We start from the raw sequence: 25,461 nt of genomic DNA, 5'->3' as shown, positions 1-25,461 counted from the left end.
TGGAATCATTCCTATTCAGAACAGGATGCTAAGCATACACTTAATAGCGTGATTTAAAACCTGCATCTAGTCAGTTTTAAATTAGTCTAATTCTGATTTCATCAGAATTTACACTGTTGTAAAAGAAAACAGCAGGTTTGACTCACCATTCTTTTAATACTATCCCTTTCTTATTTTTATCAGTCAATTCAAAATATTGCCAGAATATACAAACTATTTTTTTGCACATCACTTGGTACCATTTTAAATAAAAATGGTGCTGATCATGCTTTTGTATGTTTAAAAATATTTTCATATCCAACACACAATGTATTTCAGCTCTTGTATAACCTTAATTTTTATTTTCTGATGAGGTTTTTTCCTCTTCCCCTATCTAAAAATATGTGTGGTTAATTTGCTGTCCCCATACAGCTCCCTGGAAAGCGGAATTCCACTCCGTATGGCTTACCTTGATGTTAAAAAGCCATGGCTTCATAGCATCCACCTCTGCTTGTCCTTTGCTAAGATCATAAACAGCAAGGTATAAAGCTCTTTGGGTCATAAAATGAGGATGGGTACTGTAAAACTCTTCTTGTCCTAATGATCAGAAATTTCCATTAGTTAGTACTTCCTTGACTGAACATCTTCAGATCACAAAAAGGCAGCAGAACATTTACTCTCAGACCACCAATTTATCAGTGAAATTAATGTTTGCAGAAATTTATCTGAATTGGGAGAAAACCCATAGTAACTATGAGTTTTAGGTAGGTACTCTGTGGTAGCTCATTGACTGAAGTATGGTGTTGAAACATATAAGCTAGTTTTAAATCAAGAAGTGTAAGATTTAACAACTGGATAAACATGGTCGCTGCAAAGACAGCTTGAAAGGTCATGATTCTTTTAAAACTCCAATACTGATTTTCCCTCTCACTCCTTCCGTCCCTTCTACCTTTTTCCTCCCCTTTGTCCTATCCTTTATGCAACTTCAAAATAAGACTCCTAAATTCACATGATTTAACATCACAATTGAAGCTGGACATCCAGTTTGAATACTGCTCATCTGTGCATTGTGATAATAGACTCTATTTAAATGATAACAGTCCACTGTTTAAAAATAACTTTTCTATAGACTAAAATAGACCTGAATTTTAGAAGTGTTTCTGTAGTACCTCAAACTTAGAAAGTTTCCCAAAAATCCAAGGCTCAAAGACTCTTCCTAAGTGCTTTGTTTTCTGTGACCTTACAAACCTGTGATATGGTAGAGCCTAGAGAGACCCAGACTATAAAAGGGAGAATCAGAGTTGAGTGGAAGATTCTTTTGGTGATTACAAGCTGTTTCTTACTATTTTGAAATGACTATTCTAAAGTGCTGTGGTTGAAATGTGTGGTCAGACCACATTTGGTGATGAGAAATTCCTGAGGCTTTAGTTAAATTTGAGGGATCAGCTGCTAATTTACAGAATACACTAATTTGTAAGTGGTCACTGGACTTTAGGTGTAAATTTGTGTGATTATACTGTCCCCAGTTCAAATTTCCACAGGCTGAATCTAGGATTAAGTAATGCATTAACATGTTAGAAAAGTAAAGGACAATAAGCTCATGAAATACCTCCAAAATCCCACACATTTAATATAAGCTCTTTCTTCATTTTGCCTTTCCCTTGAATGATCCAGTCTTTTACATCAATGCCTACTGTAGCTTTCGAAGAGCCCAACTCCGTTCGTTTGATTTTCATTAGTTGTTGCAACAGGGCTGTTTTCCCACTGCCAGTGTTTCCAACAATCATGAGCTTCATTCTGTTATAAGGTACAGCCTTCTTCAGTCGTTGTTGAAGAAATCTGATATAAAAAGAAAGTTTGCAAAACTCACAGAAGTGTATAATAGAGAAAAATATCAACAGAACTCAAGAACAAGGAAATACCTAAAACCATACCATTTTCTTCAAATTTTCAACATCTTTTAATTTTCTATTCTAATTTATGATTTGAAAGCTAAAGTTTAATTCATAATGTGTCCTTTTTTGTTTTGTGATTACCCCAAAATTGTGTTCTGTGCAATGTACTGGGAAACACAAGAAATGTACTACAAATAATTGGTAAGCACCATTTATTGCATAGTTTTTAGAAGCATCAAATTCAAGAGATAATAATCAAGAGGTCTAAATCACTCTAATCTATTTTATGTGTGTGTGTTGATATGACATGAAACCTTCCATAGAGCAGCATGCTGGATTTCATGTGACAAACCAGCACGTCTTTTCAAAACTAATGCTTCCTGCATATCCCAAGAAAGCAAAAAAGGGATATTCAAGAACAATAAGGCAACAAACCTGATAATGTCTCTGGCTTTGCATCCCACATGTTTGAAGTCTAAATTAAGATGGAGTCCTTCCAAAGGAAGGTCCCAGATTTTGGACAGTCTTCCCATTTCATCTGGAAAGAATCTCAAATCGGGATTATGACTTACATCCAGAGAAGTCAAGTTCTCTAGGAAGCCAATCTGAGGAGGAATCTAAATAAAAGAACATTTAATGGACAATTATACATTGAAAAAAAAGTTATTAGCATGAATACATTAAATATTTAACAAAACTAGGTATTACTTTTGCTGCAGTGTAGGTTTTTTTAATAAACAGGCCTAATATCCCACACTAATAGAGGAAGGACGCATAAGTAATTCATTATACAAACAGATTATAGGACACATTCCAGGCAGAAAAGCTGAGTAGAATATGGTGATTTTCATTACAGGAAGTAGTATTTGCACTTACATACCATTTCACTATAGAATGTACAATGGTATGAGAGGTGACACTTAAATAAAATGAACATTGAAAAATTGCATTCAATTGAAAAATGACTTAATTTTCTTTAGATGGAATCTTACACTTTACCTCCTTTAACTTGTTGTGGGACAGGTGTAGCTTTTCTAGCCTAGACCATGCACATGCCTTTTCACTCAAGTCCAAGACGTCTATTTGATTATGATTAAATAGCAGCTCCCTTAAGTTTAATGATTTCCAGTGCATTGGTCCAGGCAGGCTTACAATCTTGTTTTGGCTTAAGTCTACTGATCGCAAACTAAAAACATGAAAATAAGAAAGAGAGAAGTTAGAAAATGAAAAAATAAAACCCAGATTAACTGGAATTGGAAATATATTAGTTTTTAATAAACAAATAAATGGATTAGCTGTCAGAACAGATGGTTTTCTGACAGAAATGCAGACTGAAGTAGACATGTTTGTAAATAGATGTATGTGCATAAATTATAGAGTTCTTCTACATCTGTTGGACAAATATGCTGTTTATGTAACTGTGAAACATGAAGCATACAAAATTCCATGCAATGCCTTATTGATTTGTCTGAGCTGGGAGATGTAGAACCTGAAAGATGCAGCTTTTTCAACACATCCATTAAATCTGCTGCCATGAATGTAAATGTTAGCACTCTGAAACTGTGTAATATCACGTTAATAATGACATGAAATATGTAAATTTCATTAACGTAAGTTCACAAATCTGTGGATCTGCCCTCTCCATGGTGCCACCAGCACTCACATCTACCCACATCTATCACATAACTGATCTGATCAACCCTTCCAAGCACTCCTTCCACAATCTGATTCTAGTGATCTGTTAAGGTCATCAACTTCTATAAAAAAAAAGCAGAAGTGCAATTTTCACATGAGTAATGCTTTGAAGGTATAGCAAAATAAATGTCACATGCATCTTTATCACAATTCTTTTTAGAGGAAGTGTTATTCTTTGAGAATAAGTATCTTGTGTTATTTGGGGAGTGAAAAACCAACCTCAGTAGCCTTGTGCAAAGTCTGCAGAACTCAAAAAGGAAAAATTGCCAATATCTTTTTATTGTTGGTTACAAGAAAATATTAAATTAATTCTGGTCTTCTCAGCAAGAATTGTCAGCTTCAACTGTCAAGCAATATATTTTCAACAACAGTGATTTGAATCTGAGGAACAGAATTTCTCAAAATCATGAAGAAAATGTGACTAGTTTGTCTTCAGTTAAAAGCTACTAAGTTCTGGATTTAACCCGTTAGAAAGGATTTCCTGAGAATCAGTAGTGCATGCAGAATTTTCTGCTTAACAAAGGTCATGCAGAATTTTCTGCTTAACAAAGGTCTTGCCACCAGATTTTCTTCATCAAGAATTTGATGTTAACTTCAATAAATAAAATAATAACTTACTGTGGTAGAAGAAGAACTGCTTCTGGAACATTAACAAAACAATTTTGGGATAATTTTAAACTTGTTATGCTGGATGACAAGTCAGGTATTCTTTCTAGAGCAGAAAAAGAGGTTAATCTTATTATTTTTAAGACTGGAATTTTCCAGAATCAAAGACAGACTAAAATGTCAGTCTATCATTTTCATACATAGGTCTTTGTACCATCTGTCAAGGCAGAATTCAGATCTTTTTTTTAAAGCCCATTTAAAACTAAACTCCCAAAATTAAGTAATATATTGGCTTTTAACACATTACATATTATTATCCTTCATCTCATAGTGGCATTAAGCACTGAAATAATCTTACTTACACTTTACTGTATTGCCAGTATGCATAAGATTCTCATATGACTCAGGATGTGTTAGGTCTTATTCATATAAAAATGAGTCTAATGGTTCAGCTGTGTTTAATGCAGTCAAAAGAGTTACCTTCTGAAATAATGTGAAAATAATTTCAAAATGGAAGGTTTTATGCCTTGAAGACAGAATAAATTATGACAGTAACTTATGAACTCCCACAGTATCATTAAAAATCTAAGTTATGCAATTTGTAATTTCCATAGATAAATTGATTTGACACCTTTGCATAAAGTAAGCTAAGTTACTGACACACTCTAGATGGACTCAATTCAGTTCCTTAACACTGGGTTCTACTGAAGGGGATCTGGCTAGTGGTACCTGAGCTTCTGCACAAAGCTTAAAGATAAAACACAAGAGCTATGGAAGACCTGCTTTTTCTGGACCACAAGCTGCAAGCCAAGTGGGATACTTCAGGGCTTCTCAAATGACACCTGCATTCAGGCAACTGAACCAAACATTCTGCCTTATTCTGAATATAAGGTTGGAAAAGACTGCTAAGATGATTGAGTCCAGTCATTAACCCAGCCTTGCCAAGTCCACCACTAAACTATGGCCCTAAGGTTCACATCCACATGTCTTTTAAATACCTCCAGGGATGGTGACACCACCACTTCCCTGGGCAGCCTGTTCCAGGGTTTTCAGTGAAGAAATTTTCCCTAATATCCAGTCTAAACCTCTCCTTGCACAACTTGAGGACATTTACTCTTGTCCTATCTCTTGTTACCTGGGAGAAGAGACTGACCTCCACCTGGCCATGACCTCCTTTCAGGTATTTGTAAAGAGTGATAAGGTCTCCACTGAGCCTCCAGGCTAAACAATCCCAGCTCCCTCAGCTGCTCCTCATCAGACTTGTGCTCCAGACCCTTCACCATCTCTGTTGCCCTTCTCTGGATCGACTCCGGCACCTCAATGTCTTGTAGTGAGGGGCCCAAAACTCTTTCTGGTACAAGCCAGGATGCTTCTATGTATTTCAGTACAGTATTAATACTAGATTTGCAAGCTAAATCTGAACAATTTCCTCTCTCTTGAACCTTCCTCAACAGCATGTACAATCTCAACTACACTCCATCATTTTTTTGGCATCCACTACAAATGTAGAAATAAAAGGAGTTAGCTGAGTCACATCAAATGACTGGATGCATACTCCATCCTTCAGTGATGAAAAGCTGAAGCTTAAGGAACTGTATAACCAAGGACAAGCATATGTGGTATTCTTTCCTGTTGTCACAAGAGTCCAAATGCTGTGGCAGAGGAATTTTGTGACTTAGAGCAGTTTCTAGAAGGTGGATTCTATTTTCACAATACTTACCAAGAACATTCATCCTGGCGTTGAACTGCTCCAGTTTTGTACAGCCCATGAAAACATTCTCAGCAAGGGATGAAATGTTGTTTTTACTAATGTTTAAAATTTTCAATTCTTTCAAGCATATGGGTGAACACAGGCATGAAATTTTGTTTCTGTGATAACAAAAAGAAAGACAATAATCCATGTTTTATTTAGAAACTACTAGGTAGAACATGAAAATAAGTAGTGTTGATCTGACAATGTCATCCTTACACTGGCAAAACAAAAAGAAGACTTTAGTTATATAAACATTGACCAGTCAGCAAAAACACTGGCACATGTGGCAACATGGAATAACGTGACAGATATTAAGATTGGTTAAATTAATTTGGAGAGCAAGTGGCAGAATATATTGCAAGGTGTCATTTTCTGATTACATACTGGAGCTCAATCCCACACAAAAGAAGATTGTTGCATTTATGAGGGGTTCTGTGTACTTAAGATACGTGTTTGCAGGATTACAGTCACACAATTATTATCAACCCAAAAAAAGTTAAAAAAATGAGTTCCATATGTGGGGAATACAATTCAGGATGAGTATATAATGTTACAAACTATGTATTCTGGGGAGACGAACACCAGAAAGAGACAAAGATCCTGAAAATACAGAGACAAAAGAATCATGCAGTACTGTTTTGCAAGGGTAGTATTACTAATAAAGTTCACCATCTTATTTAGCATAAACTGTAGGAAATAAATGGGACAGTTTCTGCAGTTTACAGAAATATAACCAACTACATTCTTAAGAATGCTATATAGGTATGAATTATCTCACTCACTAACATATATGATAAGAAGTGCTAGTAAACAAAAAACTACATATTTTCTCATATTTCTGTCATTTAAAACATATCCATACCCCTACCTAAAATTCCATGAATACTACTTCCAAAAAAGCTTTTCTGAATATGAAATACAGTGGAAACTGTATTGTGTATATAGAAAACCTAGCTGAATATGTCATACCACACAGACAGGCCTGTGGATTAATAGTATGGCAGTAGAAAGATACTACATGAATTACATGTTTAGTAAGCAACTGGAATGGCAATGCTATTAGATTCTAACAATGCCCAAAGATATTCTCATGTACTTTGCAGTACAACACTGAAAATTGGAGCAATTTACACATTTGGAAGACAATGTCAATGTTTCACTGGTGACTAAATAATCCTTTCCATGCCACGATAGTCATCATTCTGGATGATCAATATATTATTCCCTGTTATGTTTGTTATGCTACAGCCTATTTATTAGTGCTACTCACCCTTCTAGCAACAGCTGTTCCAGATTTTCAGCGACATTTGTAAGAAATTCAGGAGTGCATACCAGCTGATTGTATGAAAGATTAAGTTGCTTTAGAGTTGGACATCTGAGGTATGGATCCAAAGCAAAGGAAGGTCCAATGTCATTTCGAGAGATATCAAGATTTGCAATACAATTCATTTTCAGTAAATAAGTTGGAAAAGAAGTAAATCGGTTACTGTGCAAATCCAAGTAAGTCACGCATTTCAAGTTCTGAAAGAAAAGGATAATTTGATTTTAACAAGTTGAAAAAAAAAAGTGAATTTATAGTTTATAATTGAGTTACATTTTTATGCAATTTATTAATCTACTTATATTTATTTCACTAGGAAAAACAACAATAAAATAGAAAATAGCAATCATACCAATGTAACCTATAATATTTCTATTAGAATATAAAATTTAAATCATTACTTAAAATTAATTAGCTCAGTTTCTTAAAATTTAACAAATATTAATTGCCTGCAGTTCTCAGTCCCATTTACATTATTATACTACTTAATATAAAATGTTTTAAAGCAGTTCTCTGCAGTAAACAACTTAAAACAGTTCTGTGAAAATACTTTTATTTCTAGATGAACATAAATTCACTGAATGAAAATTCTGTGAATGTATGAAATATGCAAAAATATACACTCATATTCTTGAGTAATATTGCTATGGATACATTATTACAATATGTATGGATTACATTATTAGATATAAACAATTTATTTTAACTAACTTCAACCTGTATTACATAAAATTATGCAGAATTACTTCACACAGTTGTTCTGGAATGTTCGTAAGAGCATTTTGGTGGAGCTCCAGTTTCTCAAGGTGTTCCAGATGACTAGTTAAGCAGCTATTCTGGCTGATGGCATCAATGTTCTCCAGCTCATTTGATGAAAGATCTAGTGATTTAATATATTCTTTCTCTGAGATCAGTGAAGAAAGACTCTCCGATGGTTTTATATGTGGTGAAAATTTTGAGATGCCTTCTATTAAAACAAAAACGTGAAAAATAGCATTATTTCATTTATCACTTCAGTAAAATTAAGATCAATCAACTTGGGATCTCAAGATCCAGTAGATATTGAATGTCTGAATACTGGTTAAGATCCAAATCCATGAAGACTTCTATTAAGCCACAAAAATTTATAAGTCAGTAGGGGAAAGATTGATGCTTATGCACTGCACAACAGAAGGAGCTTTTGAAAGCTAATAAGAGCACTTCTGAAATTTCATTGGCCATTTAATTCTAATTGTGAAGCTCAGGAAAAAAATCCCTATATATTCATTATTTGTACTCCACTGTAGTATTTCCAAAATGTATCCTCTTATTTGTAAAGAAATATATAATTGGACTAAAATCTGCATGCTATGCTTGTGAAAGCATTAAGGATGAAAAATCCGTTATATATGTTAAATTGCATAGTTTACTTACTGAGGGATTCATCTGAAAGCAAGAATTTTCTTCTTTGTTTCATAAATGGTTCATAATCTGAGCCAGGTCCCTGCAAAATTCCAAAGAGAAAAAACAGTTACAAACATATGCAGATACCTGAAATTATTCAAATTCAGTAATCTCTTTTTATTGTGGTTTTCTTTTATCAGAATTTATAGGGAGAACACAAACAAACTATACACTTCAACTCAAAATAACCATAGATTGCATCTTTATAAAACTTACTGATCCATGCAATATGGAAGAATGGTAGATTTAAAGTGCAATGGAAGAAGTGCATTTTTTGACAACCTAAAATGACTTTCACTTTCATAAGAGTGGGGAGACAGGATGGAGCAGGATATTACAAAACATAACCTTCTCTAGGGAAGTCAGTTTCTCTAGTTTCCCCTTAAAAGTCAATGGAAGAAGACAAGCTCCTTTCAAAGGAATGTGACTTTCATTCCACAGATTTGTCCTCATGTCTTATGGAACAGTCTCCATTGATTACAGCTGAAGATCAGCTCATTAAGGGGTAGTTAAGTCTTTGTTAATAGGTCCATAGTTCCTGTATTTCTGTTTGAAAACCAGAACTGGAAATTTGAATAGTTTACTTTTAGGTGATCATAAATTTTTGCTGACGTAAACTCTCATCCGTAAAGTGCACTGCAATAGAAGGAAATACTGAATGGCAACAGTGAGACAAAAGCCCATATGGTTACATGACCTTTCCTAACACTTGACTATTTTGCAGTAGGCAATGCAGATGGACTTAAAAGCCTGGAATGAACATGGATCTAACTTACCACAGAGTAGGAATGTCGCGGTAAAGTAGGAGAACCTCTTTGACATGCCATTTCCCTACAATATACATCAGCAACTGCAATGGAATTGGACTTCTTTTTTGTAAAAAGTGAACCTTCACTTCCTAGAACAAAACCATAACACAGGAGAAGTAATAAGTATGAAAAATGTATTTAAAAATGAGGCTCAGAATTCAACTGTAATATGGATGCTGACATACAAAGGAGAGATATGTTTCAAAAGCATCAATACTGGCAGGATCTCACTGGTGAATTGTGTGTGCAACAGGCCAAGAATGTTGTCAGTGTTTTTTAGAGTACCTGGGCCATACTAACCTGACGTGTTTCAATTGTGACCTCCAGTTGTTACCCTGATGCTTTATGATTTAAAATTTTCATCGTGTTGGGATTACTATACACATTTCACAGCATATCTTGCTGCTACTGCAGTGTAAATAGCTTTTGAAAATAGAAAAAGTTGTATTTTAATAGATGAATTTTTACTCCCACATTTGTTGAGAATGAAACATCAAATACCACTCTGGATTTGGTGATTTAGGATTATATGGACCCATTTGGTGTCCCTCTTCTCAAAGCTACTTTTAAAACTCCTAAAATCACTCCTGTCAGTAACGAATGCATTTTCTTAAGATAATAAGAATACACTTTTTTATGTGAGACAACAAAAAGACCTACAGAAACAAAAAGTAGTACTGAATGATATAAAGGAAAAGAATAAAACAGGACAAAAAACTTCCTTAGGATTCTCTGATTCTAAAATTCAAATTCTTCATCTGTGACAATTTTAAGTAGCCAACTGTTCTAAAACAAGAGTGACATTTGAACAAAAAAAGATATGTTACAAATTAAGGCCACTCTTATTATTAAGTTGCTGATATTATAGACAGAAATGTTGCCTTTTTAGAAGTTAAAGGCATTCAGATATCCTGACATGGTTATCAAGAATGATGTTGGACTGAACATAAACCTGTCGTTTACACTTGCTGATCAATTAGTTATCTTTGGGATATGGTTTGTTTCACCTACTTTATTTTTTAATAGTATAGTCCTCTATACCAGATGTGGTTGTGTAAACTTTATTTACAGACAACTCAGGGAACACAGGGGTTTCTATATCACAATACACCTGACTTCATGACGAGACGAATTGGGCTCTTGAAACAATTGCTTTTTGCTATAGACTATAAAGGCAGCTCATAAATAAGTGTTTATCTAAAACAGTCAAAATCTAAATGTGGTTGTATGCATCCAACTCTTTCTCTCTACAAAAAACTGAATGCATGAAGAACTAATTTTAAATGGATAATAAAATTCTTTAAGGTCCTAATTTTGTAGATAAAATACATACTCATCATAAACTATTTTCCAATGTTATCACAAATGAAATTTTACATAACAGTTTTTTCTTCATGGGAAGTGTTATATGTCAAATACAAAAAAGCAACTGACTTGTGGCTATAGTCTTGCCCTGGTACGCTAGACTGGGATTATAAAAAGAAAAAAGAAAATAAATACAATTACCTTCACTATCAATATCATCACTCAAAGGAAAAATACTGTCCACTAATGGGTCGGGTATGAAATTCCAATCATAGTTTTTATCCACTCCATCTTCAGAGAAGTTTGGATCAGAGGACGCTCTTGATCTATCCTCTGAAATATTCTTCATCTGGAATTTAAGCACCATTCTTGCCAGTGTAGAACCTGCATCTGTATGTATAAGAAATGGAAACTATAGAATATTCTCCAAGAAATTCAAATAGCTTTAAAAAAATATCTGAAATGTCTTGATTTGTTTTCAAGTTTTGCCAGACTTTCTATAACAAGCTGAATGCTATGAGAGCCTGAACTGAAAGTCTTGATCTAAAACACCTTCATAGTACCATCAAGAGATGTAACAATTTCTATATATACTCACTTTGTTTTTTTATTGGAGTAAGTTTATCTGGGAACAAAGGAATGAGCCAGGAAGGTTCTAGTCTCCCAATACCAAATCCTCCAAGACATATACTGCTGTTGGTGACATCAAGGCTAAGCTTCTTTAAGAGCAAGCTGATGATTTGGCTATCTCCTCTCTTTATACTGATGGTTAAAGCACTCCGAACATCTTGCTCTCGAGCACCATTGGCTAATAGCAACTCCACCAATTTAGGGTTATTTCCTTTGTCACAAACCTAGGAGAAAAGCAATTAAAAAAAATCATGTGAGGCATTTAAACAACACCTCAGACCGCATTAAGAGGCTTGTCTCAAATTCAGATTCACTTTATCTTTAGGATTGTGACTCTTTTTCAATTACGCAACTTCTTACTCCTTGAAGCATATGCCTGCCTACAGCATCTGAGTACCAACTCCCATTTCCATGAAGTCTTTGCCCAAAATGTATCAAATGTTTGAGTTCTGCAAGTGTAATTATTGCCATGAACACACACAATTTTCAGTCAAAAATATACGGCAATTTATCTAGTTTGGTTATTGCATGTGGTCTACGGCAATTCCATTTATTGATCTGTTCAGTGGAAAAAAGACACTCAGCTGTTATTCTGCCATATCATCTGGATATTTGATGAACGGGCAACAACAGTGAGACTCATCAAGTCTTGCCCTAGTGCTAGGGAGCTCTGGTCTACTGGCTTTAACTACCTGAGAGTGTAGCAAGGTGGGGATTGGTCTCTTCTCCCAGGCAGTAAGTGACAGGATGAGAGGAAATGGCCTCAAGTGGCATCAGGGGAGGTTCAGGTTGGACATCAGGAAGAATTTCTTCACTGAAAGGGTAGTTAAGCATTGGAACGGGCTGTCCAGGGAAGTGGTGGAATCACCGTTCCTGGAAGTGTTCAAGAAACAACTGGATGTGGCACTTAGTGCCATAGTGGTTTTTGGTTGAAGGTCAGACTCTATGATCCTGGAGATCTTTTCCAACCTTAATGATTCTATGATTCATCCCAATCTCCAAGCCTGCACTGCTACACAGACCAGTGCTGATTGTGAACATTAAAAATATTTTTTAGCAATATTTCCAGTTACTTCAATTTGTCCGCTGTGGTTTGCTAACGCTGACTTGCCAACTTCACATTTAATGGATGGATGATTGGTTCCAAATCAATCTGTATTTCATCACTCATCCAGTTCTGCCAGCAGAATTGAACACTTTAGGGAGTATTGCTGGGGTTCTCTCAGACTATTTAAAACTTTGACACTGAAGTAAAATTAAGAAGTGCTTATGCATACCACTTCTCAAAAAAACCCCCCAAATTTAAAGGCAGTCACATTAAGCAAGGAGTACTTGCATGTGGGAACAGCCTTTACATTGGCAGGGCTGAATCCAGATGGAATGTTTGCCTATGGCCTTTTTTAAGATACTTATGTACTTCAGACAGTTGATGCTCTGGATGTGGCTGCTGTCTGGATAAAGCTGGCTGCTGGTCCACTGGTACTTCGGCCTCACAGAGCTTGGAAAGAGCTGAATTTGGAATACCAGTTTCCTGCCTGGGCTTCTACACCTAAGTAGTTAAAAAAAAATGCCAACTTGCAAAGCTTGATCTTAAGTCTTCTTCTTCAAAAATACTCCATAGCTAAGGCTAAATCAGTACCTGATGGAACACAGGTTTGCACAAGAACAGGGTAAACAGTCGGAAAGCACGGACTTCAAAGTGAACTTGCAGGAGAACTGAACTGACAGGGGGGGCACATTCTATGTGACAGTGCCCTGTGAGCTTCAATAAAGGGAAGGGTGTTTCAGGGACCATCAGACTGAGCCTGAAGTCACTATCAGTAATGACAGTTAACAACACTCAGGTCACAGTTACAGAAAAGAACCCAAAAGCACAAATTTTAAAGTAATAAAATTATATATATATTTCCACATATTACCTGATAGATCAAAGAGTTTGTCTTTGTCTTCTTATTAATATCAGCTCCCAGTAGAAGTAAACATTCAGCCATAATACTATTGCACTCCATACATGCTTTTTCCAGCATCATATTTTTTAAATCATCATTTTCAGCTATTTTAGCAAAACATTTACAACACAGGCTTTGAAACTGAATGGGAAGACAAACAATAAAAGTTAGGACAAAAAAACCACCAACATGTCTCAGCTGTGGAGCTGTCAAAGTAAAAGATACCTGTTGATCTCGCTGGTCAGTGAAACACATAGACATCTGGTAGAAAATGACTGTGTCAAATGATTCATTTACCAGCAGCTTTGCAAAACAAGGTGACAAACCAAGAATTGACAAGATTGCATGAAATCCCTAAGAACACAATGAGAAGATTCAAAGAAGTACAGTGTTAAAAGGTGTCATTTTAAAACAGGTCAGGCAACAAAATCAAGTTTCAACAAAAAGATATGTTCTTTAATTTTTTTGTCTTGCTTTTAAACATGCAATAATTCACAAATCAGAGAAGATCAGGAGAGAAGGCAGAAACACCAGGGTCTCTGTGTTTATATAAGTGTAGTTTCATCCTTGTTTAGCTGACCCTCTTAAACATATATTAACTGACACTTTGAAAAGCCAAATATGCACCATAATATCTGACACTGGCAGTGACAAATGTACTCGTGATTTCCTGAAAATGTAAAGAGGAAACAATCTCCTTCTAAAGATATGGAACAAAGATACATCCCCGTTCCATGTGTTGCTCAGTAATCGTTGAATTTGAAAAATATACATGGACTAAATGAAAAACCTAAGAGCTGTATCCAAAAACTAAGGAGAAACACGAAATTATCCCACAGTTCTGCAAGTAAAGTTCACCTAGAAGGGTAAACTGGGTACCCTGTCCAAACCTAATTGAGACTAAATCACTTAAAGTAAGTTCCTTATTTCAGCACATTATTTCTCTCTACATTGGTTGCTAAGCTAAACAGGGAATGGTTGGGGGGAAAATAGCAGCAAAGAAGGGAGGCTGTACTTTTGATATTTTCATACTGATTTGAAACAGAAGTACAGAAACTCTCACAGAAAGCTGATCTCATGGGCAATCTCCGTTCTGCTAGAAAAATGAAACTGGCAACAAACAGGGAAAACTTCTGAAGCAGAGGAAACAACTTTCACACAAGGAGGACTGAATGTGTGTTTGCAGACAGAGTAAGAACTTTTCTTCCATATACAGATGTGGGTCCAAAGTCTGACACAGTATTCCAGTAATATCCTTTCTTAAATACACCATTCCTACACTAAGTTTATTGCTGATGACAAGGCTGGGAACTAAGTTATTTTCTACGAGTTCTCAAAGAAGGGCAATCAACAATATAATGATGGTTACTTCATTAAATGGTTATAGATTGACAGAATGATGGATCATGACTGAGAAATTTGTTCTAGTTTGCAGATCTCAGAAGTTTTAGATAAACATTTAATCTATGCTTATACATTCTGGATTGAATATATGTCTCCAAGAAAACCACCTCTACAACAAACATACCAGTTTAATTACACAGGTTTACACTAATCTAGTAATTGCAATACAATCAAAATGAAGTAAAATAAGGAATTACACTTAAAATATAACTATATTAAAATAATTTTCTAAGGTTTTGGCTTTTGTTTTCATCTTTGCACATTGAAATGACACGTACATGCATCTGGATTTCAGTGACTTCTTTAAATCGTCGCAGAGTAGAAACCAGAACTGCTGACAGGACATGCATAGTTGCAATACACAAACTCTTTCTTGTAATCAAAGAGCGTAGAAGACTCAAACCCAAACACTGTATGTCTGGAATGGAAATAAATATTATTTAGACATTGATAATTCAGACATTCTAAGTGGAATAATCCCATGATTTAAGTAGTCTTTTAGTAATGTTCCACGGAGTTATTGGCACAAGCTATTACAGGGCCAGGCATAACTACAACGTGGGTGAACCTGAGGACTATGCAGTACTGCAGCCTTTTCTTGCCATGCAACCTACATCACATCCAGCACTAAAGAGAGCTACAGACAACCTACATGACATCCAGCACTAAAGAGGGCAATAGACCAGTTACAGCCTCTAAGGTTAATCAGACCCTCCTGCCATGTCATTCTCATTCTACTGACAAAAGACCTTCCCTACCTTGTTCGTCTGGATACATCTGTAGGGTGTGGAGCACAGTGTCAGTAGCTCCTTGCTGGATTAAGATTTCTAGTGCACCAGTGCACTCAGCTACAGAAGCAAGTAGTTTTAATCCACACTTCTGAATGCTAGGATTTCCAATAAACTAATGAAGAAAGGAATATAAAATCAGATGAAGTTTATTCTGCTTACAATGGTAACAGAAGAGTTGCTTGTTCTTAAAGCTGTTCTGTAAGAACAAGTGATTGTTCCACATAAGTATGTGAAATTACATCTGATGTGACAATAAATAGCAATAATCACAATCTCAAAAAGATTTCCTTATCAACCATCAGTTTCAGCTCTCATAATCCACAGATTTTCAACTTTGATTTTGAAAATATTCCCTAGCTAGGTTTCTGACAAAGAGTGGGATTTTTTTCCTCAAGTTTTCAGTACAACCATTGATAAGTTCATACCATTTTTTTAGGACAAGAAGAGAGAGAAAATTTACTTCTTTTGTCGTTAAAAAGGAACAAGACTGTGGGGTTTTTTTTCAGAACTAGCACAGGTGATTAACATGATGACAACTGAAAAAATACGAAAATAAAAAGATATGAAACAACATACCTATTACCACGCCTCATCAAGATTTTTAGTATTTTGGGTTTATTATATAGCATATCAATAGGTTATTTGTGATATTTTTTCCCAATTTCCCCCCACTTCTAGATGGAGGAAACTTAGATGAGGCCTAGATCTGAGAGTGTCACAGCTGTCACTGTGACTTGCAAATCTGCAAAATTATTTCAGTGGAGTCATGCCCATCTTCCTCTTTGTTCTGTCTGTAGTTTTCATTAAAATGTGTCAATTTTTAGCCCTTCTGGTTGATACTGTAGTACCCCAAAACACAAACCAGCTGGGCTGGAAAATGCAATCAGGATGGTCACAAAGCACTGAACACTGTAATACCTTCTCTAAGCAAAAATTATTTTACCTCCCTTGTTAATTCCTATATCTGATATCTTCAGGTCAAGAAATGTCCTTTAGACACTCTAGAACTCTTTCACTGATACGTTACTTGCTCTGACTTCTGTAAAAAATGTAAGAGACATAAGTTTCCTTGACTGAAGTTGTTTGGCAAGCTTAAAATTCTTGAGAGACTTTAAAAAAATTATGAATTAATACTTTTTGATTGTAGTTATGAAGTTTGAAAACCTCGCAGAGGTGGGATTCTTCTGAAGGCCATGAAGTTAAACCTTTCCAATCACTAGGATTTAAAGTTTATTTGCCATGCAAACTGCCCAGTGTTTCCTTGGTATAGACTGAGTCTGCTTCAGCCTTTCATTTTTCAGCTTCCCCTTCAAGGCACTGTGAACATTCTGTTTTCCAGTGGCTGGAAAAATTTATAGAATCGGCTAATGAAAGGAATGGAGACAACTGAGTTGTCCACTCAGTTCTATGTGTACCTGAGGTGTAGGGATGAGGACACTTTTCATGTATACACTAGTCCCTTAAAAAAAAAAAATCACAAATAAACTGTATGTTTTAAAAAAAAATTAGCTTTGTTTTTATAAATATCCTTTAGAGTTACTGTATAAAGGATCATCTAATACACTCCAGGAAAGAAAGTAAGAAGAAACTCCAAAAGATCATTAAAACTCAGGAGTTAAGATTAATTTTATCAAATCAATAGGAAAATCAATGCAGAACTAAAAGTTATAAATGGTTCACCATTACAAGTATAAAATAATGAAAATATCCATTAGAATAAAGCTTTTACTATACCCTGTTCAAAGCATTAAGCACCAATGAGTGAGTTCCCTCCAAGAGACACTGGCTTTTAATGACTTTCACTGTAAGTGCAAAAGCAGCATCTCCCACGTCTCTGGAAGAACCATTCTGGTGTTCATGCTTTGTATCTGCAACAACAGAAAACAGCCTTCCTCAGAACAGCAGATTTCATATTCTTCCCAGTATTAACCCCATATAACAACCTAACAATCAAATTGAACACAGAGGTGACTCAGAGGGCGTATTTCAGATCTTATGACATTTTCAGAACACTGTATCAGAAACTGGAGTCCCTCCAGATTTACACTGTAATGTGAGTATATTCAGTTTGAAGGGACGATTTCACCACATGTTTGCTCACTGCTTACTATAAAAATACAAAATCGTGCCAAAGAATTTGGCCTAAGGTACTTTGCAATATATTACTTTCTTGAGCTATGGAGTTTCTTGGTGTTCCTGATACCTACTTCAGAATGCCTCTTCCTTCTGGAAAGGAGACACTATGGAAAAGCATATGAACTATTTGTCCTTGCTCACTTGGCAGCACATCATAGGACAAATTTTACACACAGATGACATTAAGTGGAATGTGACCACATATAAAAGAACAGAAAAAGGTCTTTCAGATTTACCTTTGTTGTAGCTTTTGGCACTTGCACTCAAGTGACACTAGAGAAAGTACCCAGAAATCCTTTAAAAGTCACTTCAGCATTCATATTTGTTCTGATTGCTATTGTTCCTATAAATTACTTTTTTATTCCCTAATTAACCTGCAAGTTCCAACATCCAGTTGACTCTCTCTGTGTCTGATTACACTTTAGAAGGGCCCCCCTTCCAGGATACTGGCAAACAAATCACGCTGCCTACATGTTAGAATATATATATCAAGTCTTAATCCTGCTGTTCATTGGAAAAAAAAGGAAAGTATTAGGATTATAACACAAATAATAGAAGGAATCTGAAAACCTGCCATCAGTGTGCATATTAGCCATGTTACTATTTTCAGAGTTACTGGTTTTGTAAATGTTCAACTAAAACTGCAGAGTGATACTTGCAAAAAGTTGTTCTGAAAAAAAATCAGTACCCCACGTCTGTACTCTCATGCTTAATATCAGAGGAAAAAAGCAGGATATACAGGAGTACACCTAAATTTTACCAAAGAACATTTTTCCCCCCTCTGGATTGCCATTAAAGAGGTTCTTTTGGAAAGGAATTTCTAAGCTTGTCAGTTTGGTTTCTTGGTTTTGGTAGAAAATAGTATATAATTGTATATTTTACCTTTAAATCAAGAGGAAATCAGCATTGATAATTTTGGTCTGTTACTTTCAATAGCTCAAAAATTTGCCTCCATCTTATATGTTCCTAAAGATTTAAAGCTCTCCTCTGCCATGTACAGAAACTGTAATAATTTTCTGAAGTCCCGCCAAAGGCAGTCCCATTAGATAAGAAAGACTAAAAACCAGCTGATTCTATTCTCTGATTTGGTGTATGACTTTGGATAACTTACCAGGCATCATAAAGTGTAAAAGGACTCGAAGTGCTTCCAGTTGTACAGAGACTGATTTTTCATGTTTCCTCATGGCTTTTACAACTTCTGATACTGCTACTGTCATTATATCCAGATGAGGAAAACTGAAAATATTGTTTATTAAATGAATAAAAAGAATGCATTTCTAAATTGTACATGTATTGGTTTCCTCAATTAATACTGTGTGATAACCCTTTAGAATACTGCAAATGCTATTTGAGCTACGAAATATAAATTAAGCTATGGCATTTTTCTTCATCGTAGCAAATTATTCTCATGCCATTCCACTAATTCAGTCTGTGTAAATAATTCCATCCTAGCCAACACAAAAGTAATATTAACATAATGTTATTAAGTTGATACTGTGGGAAACTTCTTAGCTCTCAATGGAATTCAGTGTGGGTAACAGGAGGGGAGACCACCCAGGGATAGTCTATTCAAATCTCACTGCTCAAGAACCATGAAGAGAAGAACGTGCCTCTCCCTACACACATCCACCTGGGCATTTGACTACAGGGCTTACAAAATTCCATGTCTTAAATAGGGCTGTCAGCCTGTGGTCAATTTAGCATCAGTGAAACAGTCAATAATTTACATGCAATTGCTTACAGCACTGAATCTCACAAACCTTCACTTTGGGACTGGACACACATTTCTAATTATATTACCTTCCTTCGAAAACACGATTCAGAATCCTGCAGGCACTTTCAACTACTTCAGGAGAATTTGGATGTTTCCTCATTATATCCAAAACATTCATATGTATGCCTTTTGCCAGAAGTGTCTTCCTAATATTTACTACAACACAAAATAGCAAGCATCCTATAAGTAAATCTTTCTTTATGTATAGTTCTCAAAACCAATAGAACTGCTTTTTTCCCCTAATTTTTTTCAATTTTTCCCCTCACCAAACACACATATTATAGTGTAAATTAGAATAGGAAACAATTTGAGCTGAAGCTAACTTCTGTTTGCACAGCTCAAGCAAACAGATTGTAATTCCCAATCATCTAATAAGTTTCTATACATCTGCTATTTTTACGTACATAAAGTTAGCATATTGGAAGGAGAATATGTATGACTACTTTTATTTTCAAAAATGTTTATTCTTATACTTTTTCCTTGTAATCACACTCTGTGATCATGTAGGAAAGCTATAATTTAAAACTTTGAAAAAATCTTCAAACTTCCATAATAAAGCTTCAAAAATTAAATTATTTCACTTTGTTGACTTTGTTAATTCATTTTTTAAAATTCAAATATCCAAGCACATGTTATAGCTAACCAACACAAATCAGAACACTATAAAAACATTCTAAATTATCATAGTAACTACCACCAAATCTTGTTATTCCCAGTCCAGTACATTCATTTCAAATGGTTAGTTCAAGCAACAGAGCGTTTTACTAAGCTTCTTTATGTCTATAATTTCTGCTGTAAGCACATTCATTTAGGGGTAAAAAAAGGAATAATAAAAAAAGACAAAAGAAAAACTTGCTTTAGATTTCCAAAAGGAATCAGAGGCCCGCTTGTCAGTAACATGTATATGTATATGTATATAACCTGCTATATGATAATAGTATGCATACATTTATGAGATCTAGTTCTCAATACAGATAGATATTGATTTCATAAATAACTATAAAACCTTTTAAGTGCTAGGATTTATGTGGATGGCTTAGTAAACTAGTGATAGAACAGTGCTTTCTCACCTAGAAAATGGTAATTAACTGCTAGGCTTTTTCTTCCTATCTAGCCAGTGGTTTTCAATGTGCAGTCTGCAAACCACTTGAGGTCCATAGCCATTTCAAAGGATTCTGCTAATAAAAGCAGGCCAACTGTCTTAATAGGCTTAAATACTCTACCCAGGGGTCCACATCTCCACTGAAAAATTTTGAGGGGGTCTGCAAACCGAAAAAAGTTAGGAAACCATGTTAGGGACACAATCAGGACTAAAGCAATCTTGAAAACTGTCGTGCACATGCTTAACTTTCTACACAATTTGATTCACTGAAGTCCACAGGACTGTTCAAATTTCCCATGATAGGCAAGAAGATGGTATTTGTTGGGCTGTATTCCTTATTCATGTGATTTTCAACAAATGCTGCTTGTGACGAAATTCAAACATACAATAAATATTTAAACAAGCATACAGAGAGAACACACTCTTCTCATGTCTCCTGCTCCGAAAAGCAGCAATTGCAACACATGAACCAGCAGAGAACTCTTTACTTCCACATACTTTTTGATACTGGCCAAGAACAGCTTTTTCAAAGCAAGGAACAAACTTCCTACTGAACACAACAGCGTAATATTCTAATCACAGGGAATATTGTATTCATTCAACAGCACACTAAATTCTCTTTAATATAAATGCAATAACTTTCTACTGAATTAGAAAGTAAAGATAATGAAAGTCCCTTACCATTTTGTTGTGACAGAATTGCCAAGGTACTAGCAGCTGCCTGAAACACTTCTTTTGAAGAGGAGTGCATCAGCATGGAGAGCATCACTGCTCTGTCTACTGGGAACCTTTTGGAGAGAAAAAAAATCACTGCACATTGACTGCATCACAGAAGTTACTTCGAAATTGCAGTTTCCTAAAAAGGTATTATGTGACATAATGAACTTTTCAGATGATTGTTCTTGGCTTCTAATATGTTACCAGAGCAATAGTTGAAAGAAAGCCCTTTGTAACCTACACAACTTTGTTTAGCCTGAACCTCACTGATTTCACTTGGAACCATGCTGTCCAAGTGACTTGAGGCCCAGAAAGGGGTAAAAATAGGCTTACTAAAAATTGAATGACTAAGGTTTTAAGCAACTCTGAGAAAAAAAGTAAAATGGAAAATGTAAAAAGTAAAAAAAAAAAAAAAAAAAAAAAGTAAAATGGAAATCTGTGTCTTATCCATGCCTAGATTCTACCTGATGAGGCAGCATTCCCTCTACAATGCCCTTTCATCTGATTTGTGGAAAAGAGCACTGCTTTTCCACACTCCTTACATGCTAGATATCTTAATCTTGTCTACCTTCCCAATTCTTACATTCTTCATCCTTGTTGCAACTGAAGCCAAAATTCCTTGTAAACTGTTAAAATTAGTTCTAATAGGCTGTGTTTTGACTCTTTACTAAAACACCATCAGTTTTGCCTGAGCCAAGGTTAGCACACTTTTGAAGAAACTTTGTAGATCATCATGCATTTAATCATATATTAGAAAACAGGAAACAAAACTAAAACTAAAAATAACTGAAACATGAACCCTCGAATTGTCTAACAATAGGCACTCATTTTTTTCATTTCCAAAAATCCAGTTCAAGATAACACTGACTGATTATCTCCATCTCCAATCTTCTCATGAAGGTTGCGTTGATACAGAAACAGATTTTTCAAAGCCCAGCATGCAGCCTCCTAAATATAAACAGAGAAAAATATTAAGAAAATATACCTTTAGAAGATTAAAACATATGAAAAAACTTAAATAGTTTGACTGCTTTTCAGTCCAAAACAAAGGTATCAGATGCTTTATGTAGAAATAGAACAAAATGTATAGAGCTGGAATAGGCCTGAGTTACAAACATGTGTCACATTCTCATTATTTGATTTTCATTTTGATACCTACTTTAGGCCAAGACTAATTCTTCTGTTGATGGGCCTGTGTTTGGCTGCTGGACACACAGGAGGCATGTAAACAACAATCTTTGCATGGCCAAAGTTTCAGGTAACAAGCTTTATCTTAACTACCAACATTTGATCCAAAGGAGTAACTGAAATCTCTAAAAATGATCAAAGATAAGAAAGGCAAGAAAGGTAAGATTTATTCTAAATCTAATCCACTCCTTAAAGCTTTTTTTGCCTGAGGATATATGTGAGAAAAGGATGTTGCTAAACATTTCATTCAATATATAACATAGTCTTCCCATACTCCCATCATCCAGAAAGTCTCACCAGCACATCTGTATTTTTTCGGTGCAGTTCTAACGCTCTGTAACATGCTTCCAACCAGCATAATTTTTCTTCCTCCTCCTCTTCTTTTCTTTCCTCCAAGTCCCGGTTTAAGAATATTGTTTCAGCTTGAAATATAAAATATTTACAATAAATTCTTACTGTGAAAACAAAACACTTATGGCTAAACCTTCCTGTAGTCATGGAGTTGCTCATGCTGCCAAAGTGCAAAAATCAGTGGGAAGATAAGCCTTTTCTGGGAAGGGAGAAGTCTTTTGACATAAGCTCTATGACAGATTTGAAAAATGTCTTTAAGGTTATAAAGGGAGAAAAAACTTTAATGTAGTAAATGAGTCACACAGTTACGGATCAGTCAAGGCTTTGGCTGAAAAGACCTGCATGTACTTTTTTCCCTGTGTATTTACATACAGAATACCACAAACATAAAATATAACTGTGAACCATTTGCATGTAACCACTTATTATAGAGCCATCAGAACTCTGAAGGAATGCCATTAAAAAACAAAATGCAAATTGTAGTTGCTAAGAGAGAAATATCTCATCCCAGAAAGTGCAAGAGAATTTAAAATAAATCATTTCATACCTGTGATTTTTTCAGCATTTAAGGGAAGAAAAAGATACCAACACTGACCATAATATCTGAGGCATAATGGAGTGTGGACTGATTTCTAATCTTTGCTATTTTGGGGACTCTTAAACAGAATTTCTACTGACTTTTGTATGGGACAATTAGTCAAAGACAAAGGATCAGATTCTTAGCTTTTTGCCACTATCTAACCTCTGTTTCAAAATAATACCTGAAGTGTACTCAAGGAAAAGTTTAAATCTTTTAATTGACTTCAGAACGCAAGCACAAGCACTGATTTTGTGTTGCTATCAACTGCCACAACATGAGTACTATCATACCTGGCAAACACAGCATCAAATCAGTGTTACTATTACTAGGGATTTTATGTTAACTAGGGATTATTCAACATTTGCCTAGGAATAAACAGTTTGTTTTGTTCAGATCTGTCAACACAACTTACCAGCTCTGAACACTGTGCAGATGTTGGGCATATGATATGAATACAGCCTTCTCAAAGTAAAACAACAAACTGTAAGCATGTAGGAAATATAGCTCTGTGAAACCTATCTTGCCTGAGGCTTTCGTGTTAAAGAAATGGAGTTTAAAACTATTACAGGAAACTACCAGAATGAAAAAACTAGCAAGTACAGAGATTTACTCACTTAGAAGAGCTAAACAACTGAGAGCTGCAGCTTGTAACTTTGCATTTTCAGGATATGCTGCAACAGCCTTCACGATGACTTCCGGAACCTTATGTAACACAAGGATGTTGAAAAAATTTCCTGAAAACACATAAGATATTAAATGAATATAAACACATTTCTAGAGTTTTACATGCATTTAACATGAATTTCTTCGCACACAATGCACAAACTTTGTAGCAAACACTGTGCTTCTTATTACAGGGCTCAACACAACATTTTATTTGTGGAAAGAATAGGTCAAGGACAAAAAACAGTTGGGATCTAGGTTCCTTTTGAGGTTTCTGTTTCTATTTTTTTACAAAAGATAGAGGTTTAATGCAAAACGAAGTACACATTGTCATCAAAATAAGAAAAATACAGTTAGTGTATCACTTGCAGACTTCCTGCCAGGAAGGAAATGCAGTCCTGGTCCTGAATTCTTACAGTGATTTGATTTATCCTATGAAGCAAGTCATTTAACCGTGGTTTACTCTCTGTGTTTGCCCTTCCCATTAAATAGATCAAGGTCAGCATTATAAATACATACATTATGCAATAGTAGAAAGCACTACCTTTTGATGATAAATATATTTAAAACATAACTATTATTATCTGTGGTACAGTATTTTGTTATGGGCTGAATATAAGGAACTCTCCAAAAAGCAAGCAAATTAAAATAACTTCCATGTTTGCTGTAAAAACATGTATCATGCATAAAAAAACAGAGTAACACTCAAATATAATTTGATAGCTATAGCTTCTATCTTGATATTCAGTTTTGTTTAAATCTTCATTAGCAAAATGAAAATCACACTAGCAATGTGAAAAATCAGTAGCGTGGTCATGTTATATCAGCATTGCTGTTTCCTACTGTATTTTAATGGAAATGGTATGCTTGTTAAATGCATTACTTACCAAAAAAATTTAATAATCTTAGGCTAATTGATGAGTAATTCTGTTGGACTTGTGGCTGGCCAAACAGGTATCAGCCAGTTAAAATTCCAAAGAGAGTCAAATCTAGGATAGTCATTAACAGCTTAGCAAAACTGAGCAATGGTGATTTCAGAAGCTGGTAGATGCTGACTTTACCATTTCACTGCCAGTTAACAAGGGTTTAGGAAGACAGTGTCCACCAGAAAAATTCGAGAAGTCACACTGGTTAGATGGAAATCTTCCGGACTATTTCCAGGAGCACTTAGCAATTTCACACCTGTTTCCCTAACTATGTGATGCTGTGGACACCTCTTCCATAACTCTCCTAAAGTTGTTCTTTATTAAGATAAGGGGCCTCTGTTCACTGAAAGAAGAAATGGATCTTGTGGCTGCTTTTCTGCCACTCTCACTTGTTGGTCAGTATAAACACATGACAGATGTGTGATTGAAAACAGGCTGAAAACA

At 35.3% G+C, this 25,461-nt stretch overlaps 1 protein-coding gene across 2 annotated transcripts in view; it reads right to left on the bottom strand.

Moving 5' to 3' along the window:
- LRRK2 (leucine rich repeat kinase 2) overlaps nucleotides 1-25,461 on the bottom strand; it is a 64,427-nt gene that overhangs the window by 22,950 nt on the left and 16,016 nt on the right. For both annotated transcript variants that reach the window (XM_064656300.1, XM_064656301.1), the window contains exons 8-30: nucleotides 24,043-24,162; nucleotides 22,795-22,919; nucleotides 22,178-22,257; nucleotides 21,274-21,380; nucleotides 19,517-19,646; nucleotides 18,828-18,952; nucleotides 17,315-17,448; nucleotides 15,548-15,692; nucleotides 15,068-15,207; nucleotides 13,611-13,739; nucleotides 13,356-13,526; nucleotides 11,405-11,660; nucleotides 11,008-11,196; nucleotides 9,469-9,590; nucleotides 8,663-8,732; nucleotides 7,996-8,216; nucleotides 7,199-7,449; nucleotides 5,896-6,044; nucleotides 4,188-4,281; nucleotides 2,874-3,060; nucleotides 2,310-2,491; nucleotides 1,589-1,818; nucleotides 449-576 (exon numbers count right to left, since the gene is read on the bottom strand). In XM_064656300.1, the coding sequence (XP_064512370.1) occupies nucleotides 449-576; nucleotides 1,589-1,818; nucleotides 2,310-2,491; nucleotides 2,874-3,060; nucleotides 4,188-4,281; nucleotides 5,896-6,044; nucleotides 7,199-7,449; nucleotides 7,996-8,216; nucleotides 8,663-8,732; nucleotides 9,469-9,590; nucleotides 11,008-11,196; nucleotides 11,405-11,660; nucleotides 13,356-13,526; nucleotides 13,611-13,739; nucleotides 15,068-15,207; nucleotides 15,548-15,692; nucleotides 17,315-17,448; nucleotides 18,828-18,952; nucleotides 19,517-19,646; nucleotides 21,274-21,380; nucleotides 22,178-22,257; nucleotides 22,795-22,919; nucleotides 24,043-24,162 (3,485 nt within the window). The remainder of the gene's footprint in view (nucleotides 1-448; nucleotides 577-1,588; nucleotides 1,819-2,309; nucleotides 2,492-2,873; nucleotides 3,061-4,187; nucleotides 4,282-5,895; nucleotides 6,045-7,198; nucleotides 7,450-7,995; nucleotides 8,217-8,662; nucleotides 8,733-9,468; nucleotides 9,591-11,007; nucleotides 11,197-11,404; nucleotides 11,661-13,355; nucleotides 13,527-13,610; nucleotides 13,740-15,067; nucleotides 15,208-15,547; nucleotides 15,693-17,314; nucleotides 17,449-18,827; nucleotides 18,953-19,516; nucleotides 19,647-21,273; nucleotides 21,381-22,177; nucleotides 22,258-22,794; nucleotides 22,920-24,042; nucleotides 24,163-25,461) is intronic.

This window comes from Pseudopipra pipra, chromosome 5 (assembly GCF_036250125.1).
Source record: "Pseudopipra pipra isolate bDixPip1 chromosome 5, bDixPip1.hap1, whole genome shotgun sequence".
NCBI classification, from domain to species: Eukaryota; Metazoa; Chordata; class Aves; order Passeriformes; family Pipridae; genus Pseudopipra; species Pseudopipra pipra.
Note: the sequence above shows the minus strand (reverse complement) of the source record. Positions and strands in the feature narration are given on the sequence as shown.